The 16,569-nt window shown below is 46.6% G+C and overlaps 2 protein-coding genes across 3 annotated transcripts in view; both read right to left on the bottom strand.

Annotated features, from left to right (window-relative positions):
* The window catches only part of HOXB3 (homeobox B3), an 84,727-nt gene that overhangs the window by 52,593 nt on the left and 15,565 nt on the right, over window positions 1-16,569 (bottom strand). The gene's annotated exons all lie outside the window — the stretch shown is intronic.
* Window positions 13,767-15,839, bottom strand: HOXB5 (homeobox B5). The gene is made up of 2 exons (XM_064733814.1): window positions 15,245-15,839; window positions 13,767-14,317 (listed from the first exon to the last, which is right to left on the bottom strand). Exons 1-2 carry the CDS (start codon window positions 15,792-15,794, stop codon window positions 14,070-14,072), a joined length of 798 nt encoding a protein of 265 aa, XP_064589884.1. The 5' UTR covers window positions 15,795-15,839; the 3' UTR covers window positions 13,767-14,069.

The following is a 16,569-nucleotide window of genomic DNA, read 5'->3' on the forward strand; positions in this document are numbered from 1 at the left end:
TTTTTCCCAGGTATTATTTTTGGGGCGCGAAGAGGTTTTGGGGTGAATCCTGAAGGTTTTGGGGGGGTCCCGGGGGGTTTCGGCCGCAGCCCGGCCGTGAACTTGGTGTGAAGCGAGCTCTGCTGGCTGCTCGGGGGCGTTACAAGCCGGCCCAAAAAACCCCAATCCCACCCTAAAAAAAATTCCCTTTTTTTATCCCAAAATCACCAGCGAATGTCCGAGCCCGAACCCCCAACACCGGCCTTTGTGTGGACCCCAGGGGGCGGATAAATAAATGAGATATACACGTAAATAAATGAATTATATATATAAATAATTGAAATATATATATAAATAAATGAAATATATATAAATAAATGAAATACATATTTAAATAGATGAGCCAGATATTTATACATATGAGCTATAGATATTTATATATATGAGATACAGATATTTATATTTCTGGCCCGGGGTGTGTATATATCCTGCACATGTTAAAAAGAGATAAATCACCAAAAAAAAAAAAAAAACCAAAAAACCCAAAAAAAACCCCAACCTGCCCTTCTTTCAACGCTGGCTGTCAAAACAGTTTCTATTTAGGGAAACAGAACACGGGAAAAGCGCGGCGGGCTGGACACCTCGCCAGTGAAGTTATCAACCTCCTTCCAAATGTCATTTATTTCACCCCAAACTGGGGGGGAAACGGGCAAAAAGCGGCTCGGAAAGGAAATTTCGCGGGGCTGGGAAGGGATCCCGGGGAGGAGGAGCTCGAAGCCATAAAAGTCATTTTTTGGGGTTTTTTTTTGGTTTTTTTTTGGTAAATTGGGAGGTGTTCGTGAGGAGGGGTTTGGGTTGGTGGGTTGTTGTAAAATGGGGAGAGGGAAAAATAGAGGGGAAAAATGGGAAAAAATAGGGGAAAAGAGAGAAAAGAAGGGGGAAAAGTGGGGGAAAAATGTAAAAATAGGGGGGAAAGGGGAAAAAAGGGGGAAAAGGGGGATAAAAGGGGGGAAGGGCGAGAAATAGGGGGAAAGTGGGAGAAAAATGGAAAAATTGGGGGGAAAGGGAAAAATGGAAAGAAAAGGGGGGAAGGGGGGAGAAAAGGGGGAAAAATGAGGAAAAATGAGGGGGAAAATGAAAAATAGGGAAAAAATAGGGGGGGAAGGGGGAAAAGAGAGGATAAAAAAGGAGGGGAAATGGGGGAAAATGAGGAAAAATGGGGGAAAGGTGGGAAAAACTGAAAATCAAGGGAAAAATAGGGGGATAAAATTTGAAAATGGGGGGAAAGATAAAAAAATAATGGGAACGGGGAGGGGTTGGGGCCGGTGGGAAGGCAGGAGCTGCTCGGAGCCGGAGCGATTCCTCAGGCTGGAATTGGTCTGTGGGGGAGGGAAAGGTTCCTTTGGGAGGTCACGGCGGGGCTGGGCTGGCCCGGGGAAATCGGGATAAATCATCGGGATAAATAAAATAATCGGGGTAAATGAAATAATCGGGGTAAATGAAATAATCGGGGTAAAAAAAATATTGGGGGTAAATCAAGTGAAATTCAGGAATTGGGCTCCCTGAGCTTCGGTGCTGTAGTAATGAAAATAAAAGGAATTAAAAATAAAGGGGGGGAAATAAGGAGGAAGGGGAAAGGAAAAAGGGAAGGGGAAAAAGGAAAGGGGAGGAGAAAAAAAATGAAAAGAGGGGGAAAGGAAAGGGGGGGAAAAGAAGGAAAGGATGGGAAGGAAAAATGGAGGAAAAAGAAGAAAGGGGGGGAAAGAAGGAAAGGAGAGAAAAAGTGAAAAAGGGGATAAAAAGCAGAAGGAAAGGGGGGAAGGCAGAAGGGGGAAAAAGGAGGAAAAAGGAGGAAAAAACAGAAAAGGGGGAAAAAGGAGAAAAGGGGAGGGAAAGCAAGGGAGGGAAGAAATGAGGAGGGGGAAGAAAAAAGAGGGGAAATGAGAAAAAGGGGGAAAGCAGCAGAAACGGGGAGAAAAAAAAGCAGAAAAAGAGGGAAAAAGAGAAGGAGGAAGGGGAGAAAAACAGAAGAGGGGGAAAAGAAGGAGGAAAGGGGAGATAAAAGCAGAAAAAAGAAGAAGGAGGGGAGGGAAAAGAAAGAGGAAAGGGGAGGAAAATCAGAAAAAAAGAGGAAAAAAGCAGCAGGAAGGGAGGGAAAAGAAGGAGAAGGGGAGAAAAACAGAAGAGGAGGAAAAAAGGAGGAAGCAGAAAAGGGGGAAAAAAAGAAAGGAGGAGAGGAGGAAAAAGCAGAAAAGGGTGAAAAATAGGGAGGAGGGGATGGGGAAAAGAGAAAAAAATGGGGGAAAAAGGAGGAGAGGGGGAAAAAGGAGGAGAGGGGGAAAAAGGGAGAAGGGGGAAAAAAGGAGGAGAGGGGGGAAAAAAGGATAAAGGGGGAAAAAGAGAGGAAGGGGGAAAAAGGGGAGAGGGGAGGGGAAAAGAGGAAAGGGGGGAAAAAAGGAGGAGGGGGGGAAAAAGGAGGAGAAGGGGAAAAATAGGGAGGAGGGAGGGGAAAGGAAAAAAGGGGAAAAAAGGAGGAGAGGGGGGAAAAGGAGGAAAAAGGGGAAAAAAGGAGGAGGGAGGGGAAAAGGAGGAGAGGGGGAAAAATGGGGGAAAAAAGGAGGAGAGGGGGAAAAAAGAGGAGAGGGGGAAAAAAGGAGGAGAGGGGGAAAAAAGGAGGAGAGGGGGAAAAAAGGAGAAAAAGGGGAAAAAATGGGAAAAGGAGGAGAGGGGGGAAAAAATGGGGGAAAAAAGGAGGAGAGGGGGAAAAAAGGAGGAGAGGGGGGAAAAAAAGGAGGAGGAGAGGAGGAAAAAGCAGAAAAGGGTGAAAAATAGGGAGGAGGGGATGGGGAAAAGAGAAAAAAATGGGGGAAAAAAAGGAGGAGAGGGGGAAAAAAGGAGCAGAGGGGGAATTTGCGATCGCTGCTGCTCTCGCTGTCCCTGGGTCGGAGCTCGGGCCCTCCCTCCCCCTCGCTCCGCTGGCAACAACAAAAAAAAGGCGAAAAAAGCCCCAAAAAGGCCGCGCTGGAGGCGCTGCGGGCCCGCGGAGCTGCCCCGGCCCCGCTCGGGCGCTGCGGGCCCGGCGCTGACCTCGGCGTGATCCCGCGATGAATTATTGATGAGATATGAGCTGCGATCGCCGCGCAGAATGCAAACCCCATTATACTGTTAAAATGGCGATTTAATCGTTTAGAATAGCTCTGGTGCGCTGCTGCTTTTTTTTTTTTTTTTTTTTTTTTTTTTTACTGTTTTTTTTTTTTTTTTTTAGCGCTCTCTCTCTCTCCTCTCTCTCTCTCCTCTCTCTTTCTCGCCCGCCTCATTCGTGCCCCTTCGTTTTCATTTCATTCTCTTAATTAAATGCTGTAACTGATTTTAATCGGGTTTTTTTTTTTGGGGTGTATAAAACGAGGCGGAGTTACCTCGGCTTTGGTGGGGTTTTTTTGGGATTTTTTTTTAGTGCCAACCTCTGTGCAATTTTTGGGTGGGAGGAAATTCTGATTTTATTCGAAATTTTTAATTTCTAATTCTAATTTTAATTGGAATTCTATATCACACCTCACCCAGCGAGCGGGGAAAGGCCTAAACAGCACGAAAGCTCAAAAAAAAAACCCCAAATCCTTTAAAAATAAAATAAAATAAAATAAATCAATGACATTCAAGATGGCCTCAGCACGGCATTACAACCTCGAGCTGCTTTTTGCACCCCCAAACCTCACAAATTCACCCCTTCACCCCAAATTTCTTGCTGAACAAACCCCGGAATTGAATTTTATGGGTGAAATTTCTCCTTTTTTCCCCCCTTTCGGCAGCACCCGGGGCATGGGGGGCCCTTTCTGCCCAGCCCCCCCAATAAAAGTGGCTTGATGAGGGTTTTAATTAATCCAGATCCTCATTTGGGCTCTGGCGGCCTGGGGAACCTTGGGTTTGGGGCAGAAAATGATGATTTAGGGGGTTTTTTCCCCCTTTAAATCCCTGGTGATGACAGCAAAGCTTCAGGGTGAACACGCAGGACAAGGGGATGGAAAAAAGGAGAATTTGTTATAATGGGAATTTTTAGGGACAGAAAAAGGAGAATTTGTTATAATGGGACATTTTTAGGGACAGAAAAAGGATTGCTAAATGGAATTTTAGGCGAAGGGAAATTTGTTATAATGGGAATTTTTAGGGACAGAAAAAGGGGAATTTGTTATAATGGGACATTTTTAGGGACAGAAAAGGGGAATTTGCTATAATGGGACATTTTTAGGGACAGAAAAGGGAATTTGCTATAATGGGACATTTTTAGGGACAGAAAAAGGGGAATTTGCTATAATGGGAATTTTTAGGGACAGAAAAAGTGAATTTGCTAAAATGGGACTTTTTAGGGACAGAAAAAGTGAATTTGCTAAAATGGGACTTTTTAGGGACAGAGCCATGTGAGCTCACAGGGAGGGTCCTCACTTGGCATTTTTGGGGCAAAACCCCCCAAATTTCAGCACGGGGTGTTCACAGAACCCCGAAACCCGAGGTTTCCCCGCCTGGAGCAGCAAACCTCGGCACAAATATTCGATTTTCACCCCAGAATTTCCCTGCCCCGACATTGAATGTTTGTCCTGTGCTCTGCAGCTGCGGAAGGAGCGACGGTCCCGTGCCTGACGTGCGCCCTGGGAGCGGCAGAAAGGATGAAAAATGCCCAGGAAAAGGCAAATCCCCGCCTACCTGCACGGTCAGAGCTGCGCTTTCCTGTTTACTCTGCTCACGCTTCCTTTCGCACCCAAACGGGCGGGGTTTTTTGGGGTTTTTTTGGTTTTTTTTTTTTTTTTTTGTGGTCGGGATTCATTTTTTCCTTTAAAAAAAGGAAGCCTGGGCCGAGCCCGTGACCCCGCGCAGGGTGGAAAATGGGGGGCGGTGATGCCTCGCAGGAAGAGGGAGGTTGGGCCGAGGAAAACACCAAAAAAAGCCATTAAAACCCCCAAATAAATCCCTAAAAACGCAATTTATTAGGAGGAAAACCTCCACGAACAGCCCCAGAAATGCTGCAGGTGGAACTCAGAGATCCTGGGGTGGAAATTCCAGCTGGGATGCTCCAGGCAAGGGGACAGCACAGCTGGGACCTGTGGTCACCCCAGCAAGGAGCTCGTCCCATGGCTGGAAACCCCACTGGGAAACCCACTGGAAAATCCCATGGCCAAAACTCCACTGAAAAATCCCATAACCAAAACTCCATTAAAAAATTCCATGGCTAAAATTCCATTCAGAAAAATCCTCCATGGCAGAAACCCCACTGAAAAATCCCAGTGGAAAAATCCCATGGAAAATCCAGCTGGAAAATCCCATGGCAAAACCATGAAATCCACAGCTAAACCGTGATCACCAAAACTGTCCATGCTGAACCCCTGAAACCCACTGAAAATCCATGGCAAATTCCACTGAAAATCCATACAAAATCCACTAAAATCCATGGCAAATCCACTAAAATCCATGCCAAATCCACTGAAATCCATGGCAAACCTATGGAAACTCCAGAAAATCATGGCAATTCCACTGAAACCACAGCTAAAATTCCACTAAAGCCCACTGAAATCCCATGGCTAAAACCCATGGAAACTCATGAAATCCATAGAAAAATCCGAAAAACCCATGGCTGAAACCATGAAATCCACGAAAAATCCCACGACCAAATTCCGAAAAATCCATCCAAAATCCACTGAAACCCTGGCAAACTCACTAAAATCCATGCTAAATCCATGAACCCAGAAATCCAACAAACACTGAAAACCAGCAAAATTCACCAAAACCACTAAATCCTGGCTAAACCAGAACCCATGAAATCCATGAAATCCATGGAAAATCATATAAAAACCATGGGAATCATAAAACCACTGAAAACCAGGCAAAAACTCCATAAAACCACTGAAATTGCAAATCCTAAACCAGAATCCACTAAAATCCATGCTAAAACCCATGAAACCACAAAATCCATAAAATCCATGAATCCACAAACCTTGAACCTGAAAATCCATCAAAACTCACTGAAATCCCATGCAAAATCCACTGAAACCAATATAAACCTATGGAAACCATGAAATCCTATAGCTAAAATTCCATGAAAAACTCCACTGAAAAATTCCTAAACCAAAACCCACTGAAATCCATAACCAACTCCACTGAAATCCATGGCAAAATCACTGAAATCCATTACTAAAAACCTATTGGAACCATTGGAAAACCATAACCAAAATCACTGAAAATCCCATGGCTAAATCCACTGAAATCCATGGTAAAAACCTATTGGGAACCGATGAAAAATCATAGAAAAATCCATGAAAAACTCACTGAAAAATCCATAACCAAACTCACTGAAATCCATACCAACCCGGAATCCATAACCAAATCCACTGAAAAATCCATGGCAAATTCCCAAAAAAATCCCTACTAAACCCTATTGGGAAACCCATTGGAAAATCCATAACAAAATCCTAAAACCTGGCTAAATCCACTGAAACCCATGGTAAACCTATGGAACCTGAAATCCTATGCTAAATCATGAAAAACCCACTGAAAAATCCCATAACCAAAATCCACTGAAAAAATCCCATAACCAAAATTCCACTGAAAAAATCCCATACTCAAAAATCCCACTGGAAAAATCCCATGGAAAATTCCAAAACCAATCCCATACAAAACATAAACTGAAAACCACAACAAATCACAAAAAAAACCCATGGCTAAAAATCCCACTGAAATCCAATAGTAAAAAACCCTATGGGAAAACCCGATTGAAAAATCCCAACAAAAATCCATGAAAAACCCATGAAAATTCCATACAAAATCCACTGAAAAATCCATACCAAAAACTCCACTGGAAATCCCATGCAAAACTCCATGAAAAATCCATAACAAAACCCACTGAAAAATCCCATGAAAAACTCCTGGGAAACCATAACCAAATCCATGAAAATCCATGGCCAAAACTCACTGGGAAAATCCCATGCCAAATTCCACTGAAAAATCCCATTACTAAAAACCCATGGAAAACCCCATGAAAACCATAACAAAATTCCACTGAAAATCCCAGGCTAAAATTCCACTGAAAAACCATACCAAAATTCCACTGAAAAACCCATACTAAACACTGAAAAACCATGGCTAAAAACCCATGGAAATATGAAAACAACAAACAGAAAACTACCAATCAGAAATCCATGCAAATCCATACTAAAACCATGGAACCAGAAAATCCCATAAACATGAAAACCAACAACCCCTGAAAACCATGGCTAAATCCAAACCCGAAACTACGAAATCCATGAAAACTGAAACAAAAACATGCAACTGAAAATCCAGCTAAAATCCACAAATCACTAAAAACACTAAAATCCGCAAATCCATAAATCGCAAACCTATTGGAAACCCATGAATCCATCCAAATCCACTGAAAAATCCATCAAAAACCCATAAATCCTAACCAAATCCATAAAAAATTCCATGAAAAATCCACTAAAATCCAACAAAATCACTGAAATCCCTAAAAACCTATCTAAAAACTCCCTGAAAATCCAAAATTCCACTGAAAATCCATGGCCAAAACTCCATGAAATCCAGCCAAAATTCACGAAAAATCCCATCAAAACCCATTGGGAACCCATGGCCAAAATTCCACTAAAATCCATGGTAAACCATTGGAACCCATGAAATCCTATGCAAACATTGAAAATCCACTGAAAATCCATACAAAATCATGAAAAATCCCATACAAAACTCCATGAAAACACAAATCCACTGAAAATCCCATTCAAAAACCCATGGAAACCTTGGAAATCCAACCAATCACTGAAATCCCATGTAAAACCACTGAAACCATGGTAAAACCATTCATGAAAATCATGCTAAATTCTGAAAAACCCATGAAAATCCATAAAATCACTGAAAATCCCATAAAACCATGAAAATCCCATAAAAACTCCACTAAAAATCCTGAACCACCCTTAAAACCCTATTGGAAAACCCCACTGAAAAATCCCATAACCAAAACTCCACTGAAAAATCCCATGGCTAAAAATCCCACTGAAAATCCAATAGGTAAAAACCCTATTGGGAAACCCGACTGAAAAATCCTATAGCTAAAAATTCCATTGAAAAACCCCACTGAAAAATCCCATAACCAAAATTCCACTGAAAAATCCCATAACCAAAACTCCACTGAAAAATCCCATAACCAAAACTCCACTGAAAAATCCCATGGCCAAAATTCCACTGAAAAATCCCATGCCAAAACTCCATGGGAAACCCACTGAAAATCCCATAACCCAAAATCCACTGAAAAATCCAAACCAAAAATCCACTGAAAATCCATAGCCAAAACCTTAACACTGAAAAATCCCATCTAAAAACCATGGAAAACTCCACTGAAAAATCCCATAACCAAAATTCACTGAAAATCCAAAATCCATGAACCAAAACTCCCTGGAAAAATCCCATAACCAAAACTCCACTGAAAAATCCCATTACTAAAAACCCTATTGGAAAATCCCCATTGGAAAATCCCATAACCAAAACTCCACTGGGAAATCCCATTGCCAAAATTCCACTGAAAAATCCCATGGTTAAAATTCCACTGAAAAAATCCCACTGAAAACCCATACTAAAAACCCCACTGAAAAATCCCATAACCAAAATTCCACTGAAAAATCCCATAACCAAAACTCCACTGGGCAATCCCATGGCCAAAATTCCACTGAAAAAATCCCATTACTAAAAACCCTATTGGGAAACCCCATTGGAAAATCCCATAACCAAAACTCCACTGAAAAATCCCATGGCTAAAAACCCCATTGGAAAACTCCACTGAAAAATCCCATGGCTTAAAAATCCCACTGGAAAATCCCATATCTAAAAACCCCATTGAAAAATCCCATGGCTAAAATCCCCACAGAAAAACCCCATAGCCAAAAACCCCATGGACAAATCCAAAATTCTGCTTTTTCCCCCCTCAAAACCCCAAATTTGCTGCTGGTTTAAGGGTTAAAAACCCCAAATTGTGGCTCCTGTAGGGGTGAGCTGGTTTGGGAGGGAAGTTTGTCCAGAAATACCCAAAAAATGCAATTTTGGGAGTGGGGATGGATGGATGGATGGATGGATGGATGATGGATGGATGGATGGATGGATGGATGGATGGATGGATGGATGGACGGCCCATGGAATTTTGGGAACACGAGGATTTTTGGGGTCCAGGCACATCCCAAACACCCACCAAAGCCAAGATTTGGGATCAGGATGGGATTTGGGATCAGGATCAGATTTAGGATCAGGAAAATTCAATTTTTAACCCCAGAAGGAACAGGAGGCTGAAGCAGGAGAAGGCCGCCACTGATCCCACCCCAACAGCACCAAACCTCCCCAAAATTGGGGCTAAATCACCAAATCTGAGGCCAAAACCCCCTTCAAAGAGCAACTCCGCCCCAATCCCACCAATATCTTTATTTTCCCTTGAGAAAAACCCCAAATCCCCGAATTTCCAGAGCTGTGGGGCCCGAGATTTTGGGAGCCACCTGGAGCAGGAGAGGGAAAACAGCCCGAGGCAGGGAAAACCATCTCCAAAGTGAGCGAAAATGGGGAAAAAACCACAAAAAGTACCAAAAGAGACGGACATGTGTCCACCAAATGTGGCCAGGGTGAGAAAAGGGAGAAAGAAAAGGAAAAACAAAACCAAGAAAAAAGGGAATAAAAGCAAAGTTTGCTGCGAATCCCAGAAAATCCTCAGCCAACTTCGCCTCCGAGTTCATATTTTAAATTTAATTCGATTTTTTACGGAGGGAGGAGCCGCCTCAGGTGTGAGGATGCCACAACTGAACTTCCCAAAAAAAACCCCAAAAAACCCAAAAAAACCCCACAGCAGCGTCTCCAAGCTGGAAATTTTGCTTTTTTTCCCTTTTTTTTTTGCTCTACCTGCCCAATTTCTGCTGGGCCACCTGCCCGGCTCTGCCCCTGACCCAAAATTTTCCCGAATTTTGGTTTTTTTGTCAGGGAAAGGAGGCTCTGGGGGCTCCAGATGCGGGAGCAGCAGCTCCCAGGGATTATTTATTATTTTTCTGTAGCGCTCGGAGCCGCAGACACAAGAGTGGTCATTCAGGGTCTCCAGATGGCAGGGACGGAGCGCGGAAATGCGAGGACACCCGATCCTGGTCAATGTCTGCGCTTGGGCGGGGGGAGGAAACCCGAGAGGGAAAGGAAAAAAGCAAAAAAAAAAAAAAAAAAAAAAAAAATAGGCCTGAGGCAAAAAAAAAAAAAATTTAAAAAATCACAAAAAATCAGCAAAGCACAAAATAAATGAAATAAACCCCAAACGGGCCAAATAGCAAGGGGAGGTGGGGAGGAAAAAGCGGATTTTTGTGGGCGAGCAGGTGAAGAGGGCCGGGAGGGAAGGTGAGAAGCAAAAAAAAAAAGGGCAAAAAAAAAAATAGGCCTGAGGCAAAAAAAAAAATTAAAAAAAAATCACAAAAAATCAGCAAAGCAAAAAAAAAAACCCCAAATAAATGAAATAAACCCCAAACGGGCCAAGCAGCAAGGGGAGGTGGGGAGGAAAAAGCGGATTTTTGTGGGCGAGCAGGTGAAGAGGGCCGGGAGGGAAGGTGAGAAGCAAAAAAAAAATAGGCCTGAGGCAAAAAAAAAAAAATTAAAAAAAATCACAAAAAATCAGCAAAGCACAAAAAAACCCCAAATAAATGAAATAAACCCCAAACGGCCCAAGCAGCAAAGGGGAGGAAGAGGAGGGAAAAGCGGATTTTTGTGGGCGAGCAGGTGAAGAGGGAAGGTGAGAGCGGCATTGAAATGCAAATGTGCCCGGGCCGCCTCTGTCCCCTGGCAGCGCCAGCGCCAGCCCCAAACTTGGCCTCGCGTCCCCGCCAGCGCTGGCAGAAGGGATTTCCAGCAATTTTTCACCGATTTTTCACCCATTTTTCACCGATTTTTCTCTTTTTTTTTCACCGATTTCCCCCCATTTTCCACCCCGAGGGACGCAAACCCCTCCTCAAAAATCAGCATTAAAACTCCCACAAGTTGAACCAACCCCCGCCAACGCTCCAAACCATACATTTTTGGGTTTTTTTGGTTTTTTCTTTTTTTTGGGTTTGTTTTTCAAAGCAGAGAATATTCGAGGACTTACTCGGAGCGCTGCAGTCCGCTCGCCCCGCGCTCGCAGCGTTTATCTCTCATCTGGAAAAGCGCTCACCCTCCGCCGCCCCCGACACGAGGCACGGCGAGCAGTTAAAGTGTCACTTAACATTCTGGAGAATGTGAAATATATTGTACATTGTCAACTCCCCAAAACCATAAAACTAACTTTATGGACCTCACGTGACTTTTGAGAGCCAGTGAGGGGGTATCTGAGCCGGGCTCCGGGCGATTTTTACGATCTAACTTCGAGATAAAACCCCCCCTGTCCGTTTGACATCTAAAAATGTCACCGCCACTTTTGGGAGAGTTTGCTATGGGTAAAAAAAAAAAAAAAAAAAAAAAGGGGGGGGGGGAAAGGAAAAAAAAAATTAGGGAGAGAAAAAAAAAAAATTACCAAAGGAAAGGAGAGCAAATGGTTTGGGACCTGACAGTGCACTTCACATCCCTCTCAAAATCACTTAAGGAGTCCCCAAAGTGTGGCAGAGATTGAGTTTGGTAAGTTCCGAGCTCAACTTTCCGCGGCTGCGGAGGCGCCCGAGGCGTCGCGCTGAGCTCGCCGCTGCTCCGGGCTCGGCTGGGCCGGCCCAGGGTTGGGTTTGGGCCGGGAGCGGGGTTCGGCAGAGCGGGATCCGCGTTAAACCCGGGGCTGGGCGGTGAAACCGGGACTGGGCGGTAAAACCCGGGACTGGGGGGTAAAACCCGGGATTGGGCTGTAAACCCGGGACTGAGCGGTGAAACCGGGATTGGCAACCGACTGAGCGTACGGATTGCGCGGTAAAACCGGGAGTACCTGAGGCGGTAAAAACCGGGACTGAGCGGTAAACCGGGAGAACTAACCGGGATGGGGTAAAACCCGGGATGAGCGTAAACCCGGGACTGAGCGGTAAAACCGGGACTGAGCGGTAAAACCGGGACTGGGCGGTAAAACCGGGACTGGGTGGTAAAACCGGGTCTGAGCGGTAAACCCGGGATTGGGCTGTAAACCCGGGACTGAGCGGTGAAACCCGGAATTGATCGCTAAACCCGGGACTGAGCGGTAAAACCGGGATTGGGCCGTGAAAACCGGGAATGAGCGGTGAAACCGGGACTGGGGGGTAAAAACCGGATGACAGTAAAACCGGGACTGAGCGGTAAACCGGGATTGAGGGGAAACCGGGATGCTGAAACCCGGGACTGGCGTAAACCGGAATTGAGCTAAACCCGGGACTGAGCGGTGAAACCGGGACTGAGCGGTAAACCCGGGACTGAGCGGTAAAACCGGGACTAGCGTGAACGGTGAAAAACCGGGACTGAGAGGGTAAACCGGACTGTGGGCGGTAAAACCGGGACTGAGCGGTAAAACCGGGACTGAGCGGTAAAACCGGCCCGGAGCGGCCGCAGAGCTCGGCTTTACCCGGGATAATCTGATTGATAATCCCGGACTAACAAACCCCGGCCCTGCGCTGCTCCGCGCGGCCTTTGGCCCCTCTGCGCCTTGAAATTGGAATTTCGGGTGATTTTCGCTGGCCGAGCATCCCCGCAAGGCCCGGGAGGGAAAGGAGCGTCGGGGGAGCGAAATTCCCTTTTTGGCCGAGGCGTTTTGGGGGCGTTCTGTGCGGTTTTGGGGGCGATGGTTGAGTTGGAGCCCCGCGCGGTGCCGGCATTTGGGATTTGGGGCAGATTTTGAGCGGATTTTGGCGGATTTTGGGCGGATTTTGGGCGGATTTTGGCGGATTTTGGCGGTTCTGAGGCTGAGGAGCCGCGGGGCACCTGGCGCGTTCGGATTTCGGAGGGGTCGGAGGGGGTAAAGACGCGACTGGGAGCCTTTGTGAGTGGGGGAAAACGTTTATTTGAGTTCGAGTAAAGCTACAAACAAATACAAAAAGCTGCTTGGCCAAGAACTACCCGGCTGCGAGACATGACAGATGCCATTTTTACACAGAACACCGCATTCACTCTGCCCACTACGACCCGGCTATTACTCACGGCAGAAATATTTCTAATATTTACAAACACCAGAGCACTCCAGCGTCGCTCTCTCCGCTTTTGTACATTTTTTTCTTTTTTCTTTTTTCTTTTTTTAATTTTTTCTCTTTTTTTCCCCTTTTTTTTTTTAATTTTTTGAGTTATTAATTATTGGTATTATTATCAATTTTTAATAGTGAAGTTCACCCACGTCTAAAGAGTACGCCTTGGAATGAGGCCGGGATTAGAAATCCTGGCCTGGAGTTTGGACTAAAACACAGACTGGACAATTTTAAGACAGAAAGATACAAGAGCTGCTTCTTTTTTTTTTTCTATTTTTTTTTCTAATTTTTTTCCATTTTTGTTGGGTTTTTTAAAGACTTTTTTTTTTTTTCTGCCACTGCAGTGCAGGAACCCCCGATTTTCGCTTAGGCAGAGAAAAACTCACCCAAGAGCAGGAAACTCGGATAAAAAGGGGAGGGGGGGGGAAAAAATTAAAATAAAATTAAAAAAAAAAAAAGAAGAAAATCCCAACAAATAAAGCAAGAACCGTATCTGTTCTGGATTCATAAATAAGTTATCACATTCAAGGGCTCACAGAACACATGCCAGCTTTCCAGAAAGCACCAAGAGAGCACGGACACACACATTTAGAAGAACAACGAGAGCAGGAGGAGCATCTGGAAATAAAATTTAATTTTTTTTTTTTTTTTAAAAACAAACAAACAACCGAAAAAGAAGAACTTGGAGCTCAGTCCCGGGCTGGGGGCACCCCCAGGAGCTGCTCTGGGCAGGAACCAGCCCCGAAGGTTTCTCGCTGCTCCGTCCTCCCAAACTGCCATCTGCCCATCCTTCCTTTATTTCATTATTCGCTCGGGGGTTTCGCTGTGGTTTTGGGTTGTTTTTTTTTTTTTTTTTTAATTTATATATTTTTTTATCTCCTTCCTCTTCGCCTCCCGCTCGTTTCGCCCCCCGGTTTTTTTTTTTTTGCGAGCTCAGGGCTGGAAGGCGCTGCCGGCCGAGGCCAGGCTCATGCTTTTCAGTTTGTTATCCTTCTTCCACTTCATGCGGCGGTTCTGGAACCAGATTTTGATCTGGCGCTCGGAGAGGCAGAGCGCGTGAGCGATCTCGATTCGCCTCCTGCGGGTGAGATATCTATTGAAGTGGAATTCCTTCTCCAACTCCAGCGTCTGGTAGCGAGTGTACGCTGTCCTCGCCCTCTTCCCGTCTGGTCCGGTCATGTCTGGGTAACACGGACAACAGCGGGGTTGGGGTTTGCTCTTTCTGCTCGCATTTCGCCTATTTTCCACCTATTTTCCGCCTATTTTTTTAATTTCAAGCCTATTTTTAGATTTTTAATTTTTTTTTTTTTTAATAGTGCAAAGCTGCGAATTGCCCCCAAATACCAGCACCCCCCCCACACCACTCCTCTGTCTCGTTTTTCTCCCACGCGTGTGGAACCCCCCCACCCACCCTCGGCCCCTGCAGACCCCAATTCCCCGCTCGGGCTCCGTCATTTACAGCTCTGGGCATCGCTGCCCTTTCCGCGCCCTTCCCTGGCTCCGGGTTTGGGGCACAAAACCGGGAATTGAGCCCGGAGCGGGGCTGGGGGGGCGGCTCTGCCCCTCCCGGGGGTCTCCCGGAGGCTTTGGGGGGCTTGGCAAGGGCAGCTCGGCGGGGACGAGCCCAGGAAAGCGGGGCAGGACGGGCTGCGAGCCCCATCCGCGCCTCCAGCTCCGTTTTAAGGCTCAATTCTCCCCTTTGCACCCCAAACAACACCCCCTTGGCCTCGGGTTTTAAATCACCTCTCTCCCACCGCCCGCACGGTGCCGAGAGCTTGGGGAAAAGCGCAGGGGAGGGCGAAAGGAAAATAAAATCGCCCCCCAGAAACGCAGAGAGACACACGCAGAGCCCAGAGGCAGCTCCGGAGCGAGAAATACAAAAGCAATAAATAGCTGCGATTCTGATCAAAGCGCCTCGGCGGAATAAAGGGAAGGAGAGAGCGGAAAATAAAGCGAGCGGGGCTGGGGGGGGTGGGGGGGGAGGGAGAGAAAAAGGGGGGAAAAAAGAGAAAGAAACAGCGAGGTGGGGTCGGGTTGGGGTGGGTTGGGGGGGGGATTGTGCGGCAAAAAATAAACAAGCACAAGGAGGGAAAAAGAAGGAGCTGTACCATGGCTAATGTGAAGTTTCCTCATCCAAGGGAATATCTGAGGTGCCTGCCCTTCTGTCGCTGCCGTGGAGGTCGCGATGGGCTCTGCCTGCGCTCGGGGGATGCTGCTGCTTATTGGAGTGCCCTCGTCGGCTCCCGAGGACGCGCTGGTCTCGTCTAGTTCTGTGAAATTTGTGTTGGTGCTGCTGGCAGCAGGAGCCGGCTCGGAGGGGGACGGGGCGGGTTTGCCTCCGTGGCTCTCGCTGTTGGAGCAGGGCAGGGAGTCGGGAGAAGATAAGGAGCAGCTGGACGCCTGTCTAAACCTGCTCTCCTGAGCTGGAGAAGGGAAACCGCGGGAGCTCTCGCCCACAGCCCCAAAGTGACTGGAGGAGGCTGAGCGGTTGATGCTAAGGTCCATCCCATTGTAGTTGTAGCCATAAGAGCTGGAATGCATGGTGCTTGAATCTCTGTAAGAACCGTTCATGGAACTGCCGGTCCCATAATTTAGTAACTGATAGTCGGGGCCATTTGGGTAGCGCCCTGAGAACGAGTTTACAAAGTAAGAGCTCATTTGGGTTATTTTGGAGGGCTTGATTTGTGGCTCGTGGTCGTTATAACCCCGTGCTTGACGATTTATGATGTATTAATGAATTATAGCAATGCACTGTACTTCGTTTTTGCTATGTATGCGGCCAAATATGGGGGGAGGGTGGGGGGTGCGTTTGGGCGTCACGTGCTTTTGTTGACCAGTCGTAAATTCTCGCTGATGACCTCAAGAGGTAATTCATGCTCTATGGTTACAAATAATGACGAGCGCGGAGCCGCTTTAGGCCCAAAGTCGCCCCAAATCCGCCGCCGCCATCGCCCCCCGCCTGGGCGGAGCGCGCCACCTGCCGGCCGCGCCGCGCCACTGCGCCTCGGGGACGCCCCCTTCCTCCTCCTCCTGCTCTCCCAAAAAAAAAAAAGGGGAAAAAAAAACCCCAAAAAAATCCCCCGTCACCCCCACTGCGGTTCTGTGATTCCGCTCCGTTTTGGCTTTTTTTAAAAAAACAGAAAAATATGTTTAAAAAAAAAGTGGGGGGTGCGAGGAGAGGGTGCGGCGCGTCCTGCGGGGCCGGGCGCCCCCGGGCTCGGGGTTGTTCTGGAGGAGTCTCGGTGTTGGAGAAGCGCTGGAGAAGTTTGGGATGAGGTTTTTGGGTGGCTCGGAGGCCTCTGGGGGGGTCCGCAGTTGGAAGGGGTGGCCAGGAGGAGCTGCGGGCGGTTTTGGGGCGGTTTTGGTGCAAAAGTCGAGGTTCCTTCAGGCAGGAGCTCGCACCTCAGCTCTGGAGGGGAGAAAAAGAAACTCG

Source organism: Zonotrichia leucophrys, chromosome 27 (genome assembly GCF_028769735.1).
Source record: "Zonotrichia leucophrys gambelii isolate GWCS_2022_RI chromosome 27, RI_Zleu_2.0, whole genome shotgun sequence".
NCBI lineage: Eukaryota > Metazoa > Chordata > Aves > Passeriformes > Passerellidae > Zonotrichia > Zonotrichia leucophrys.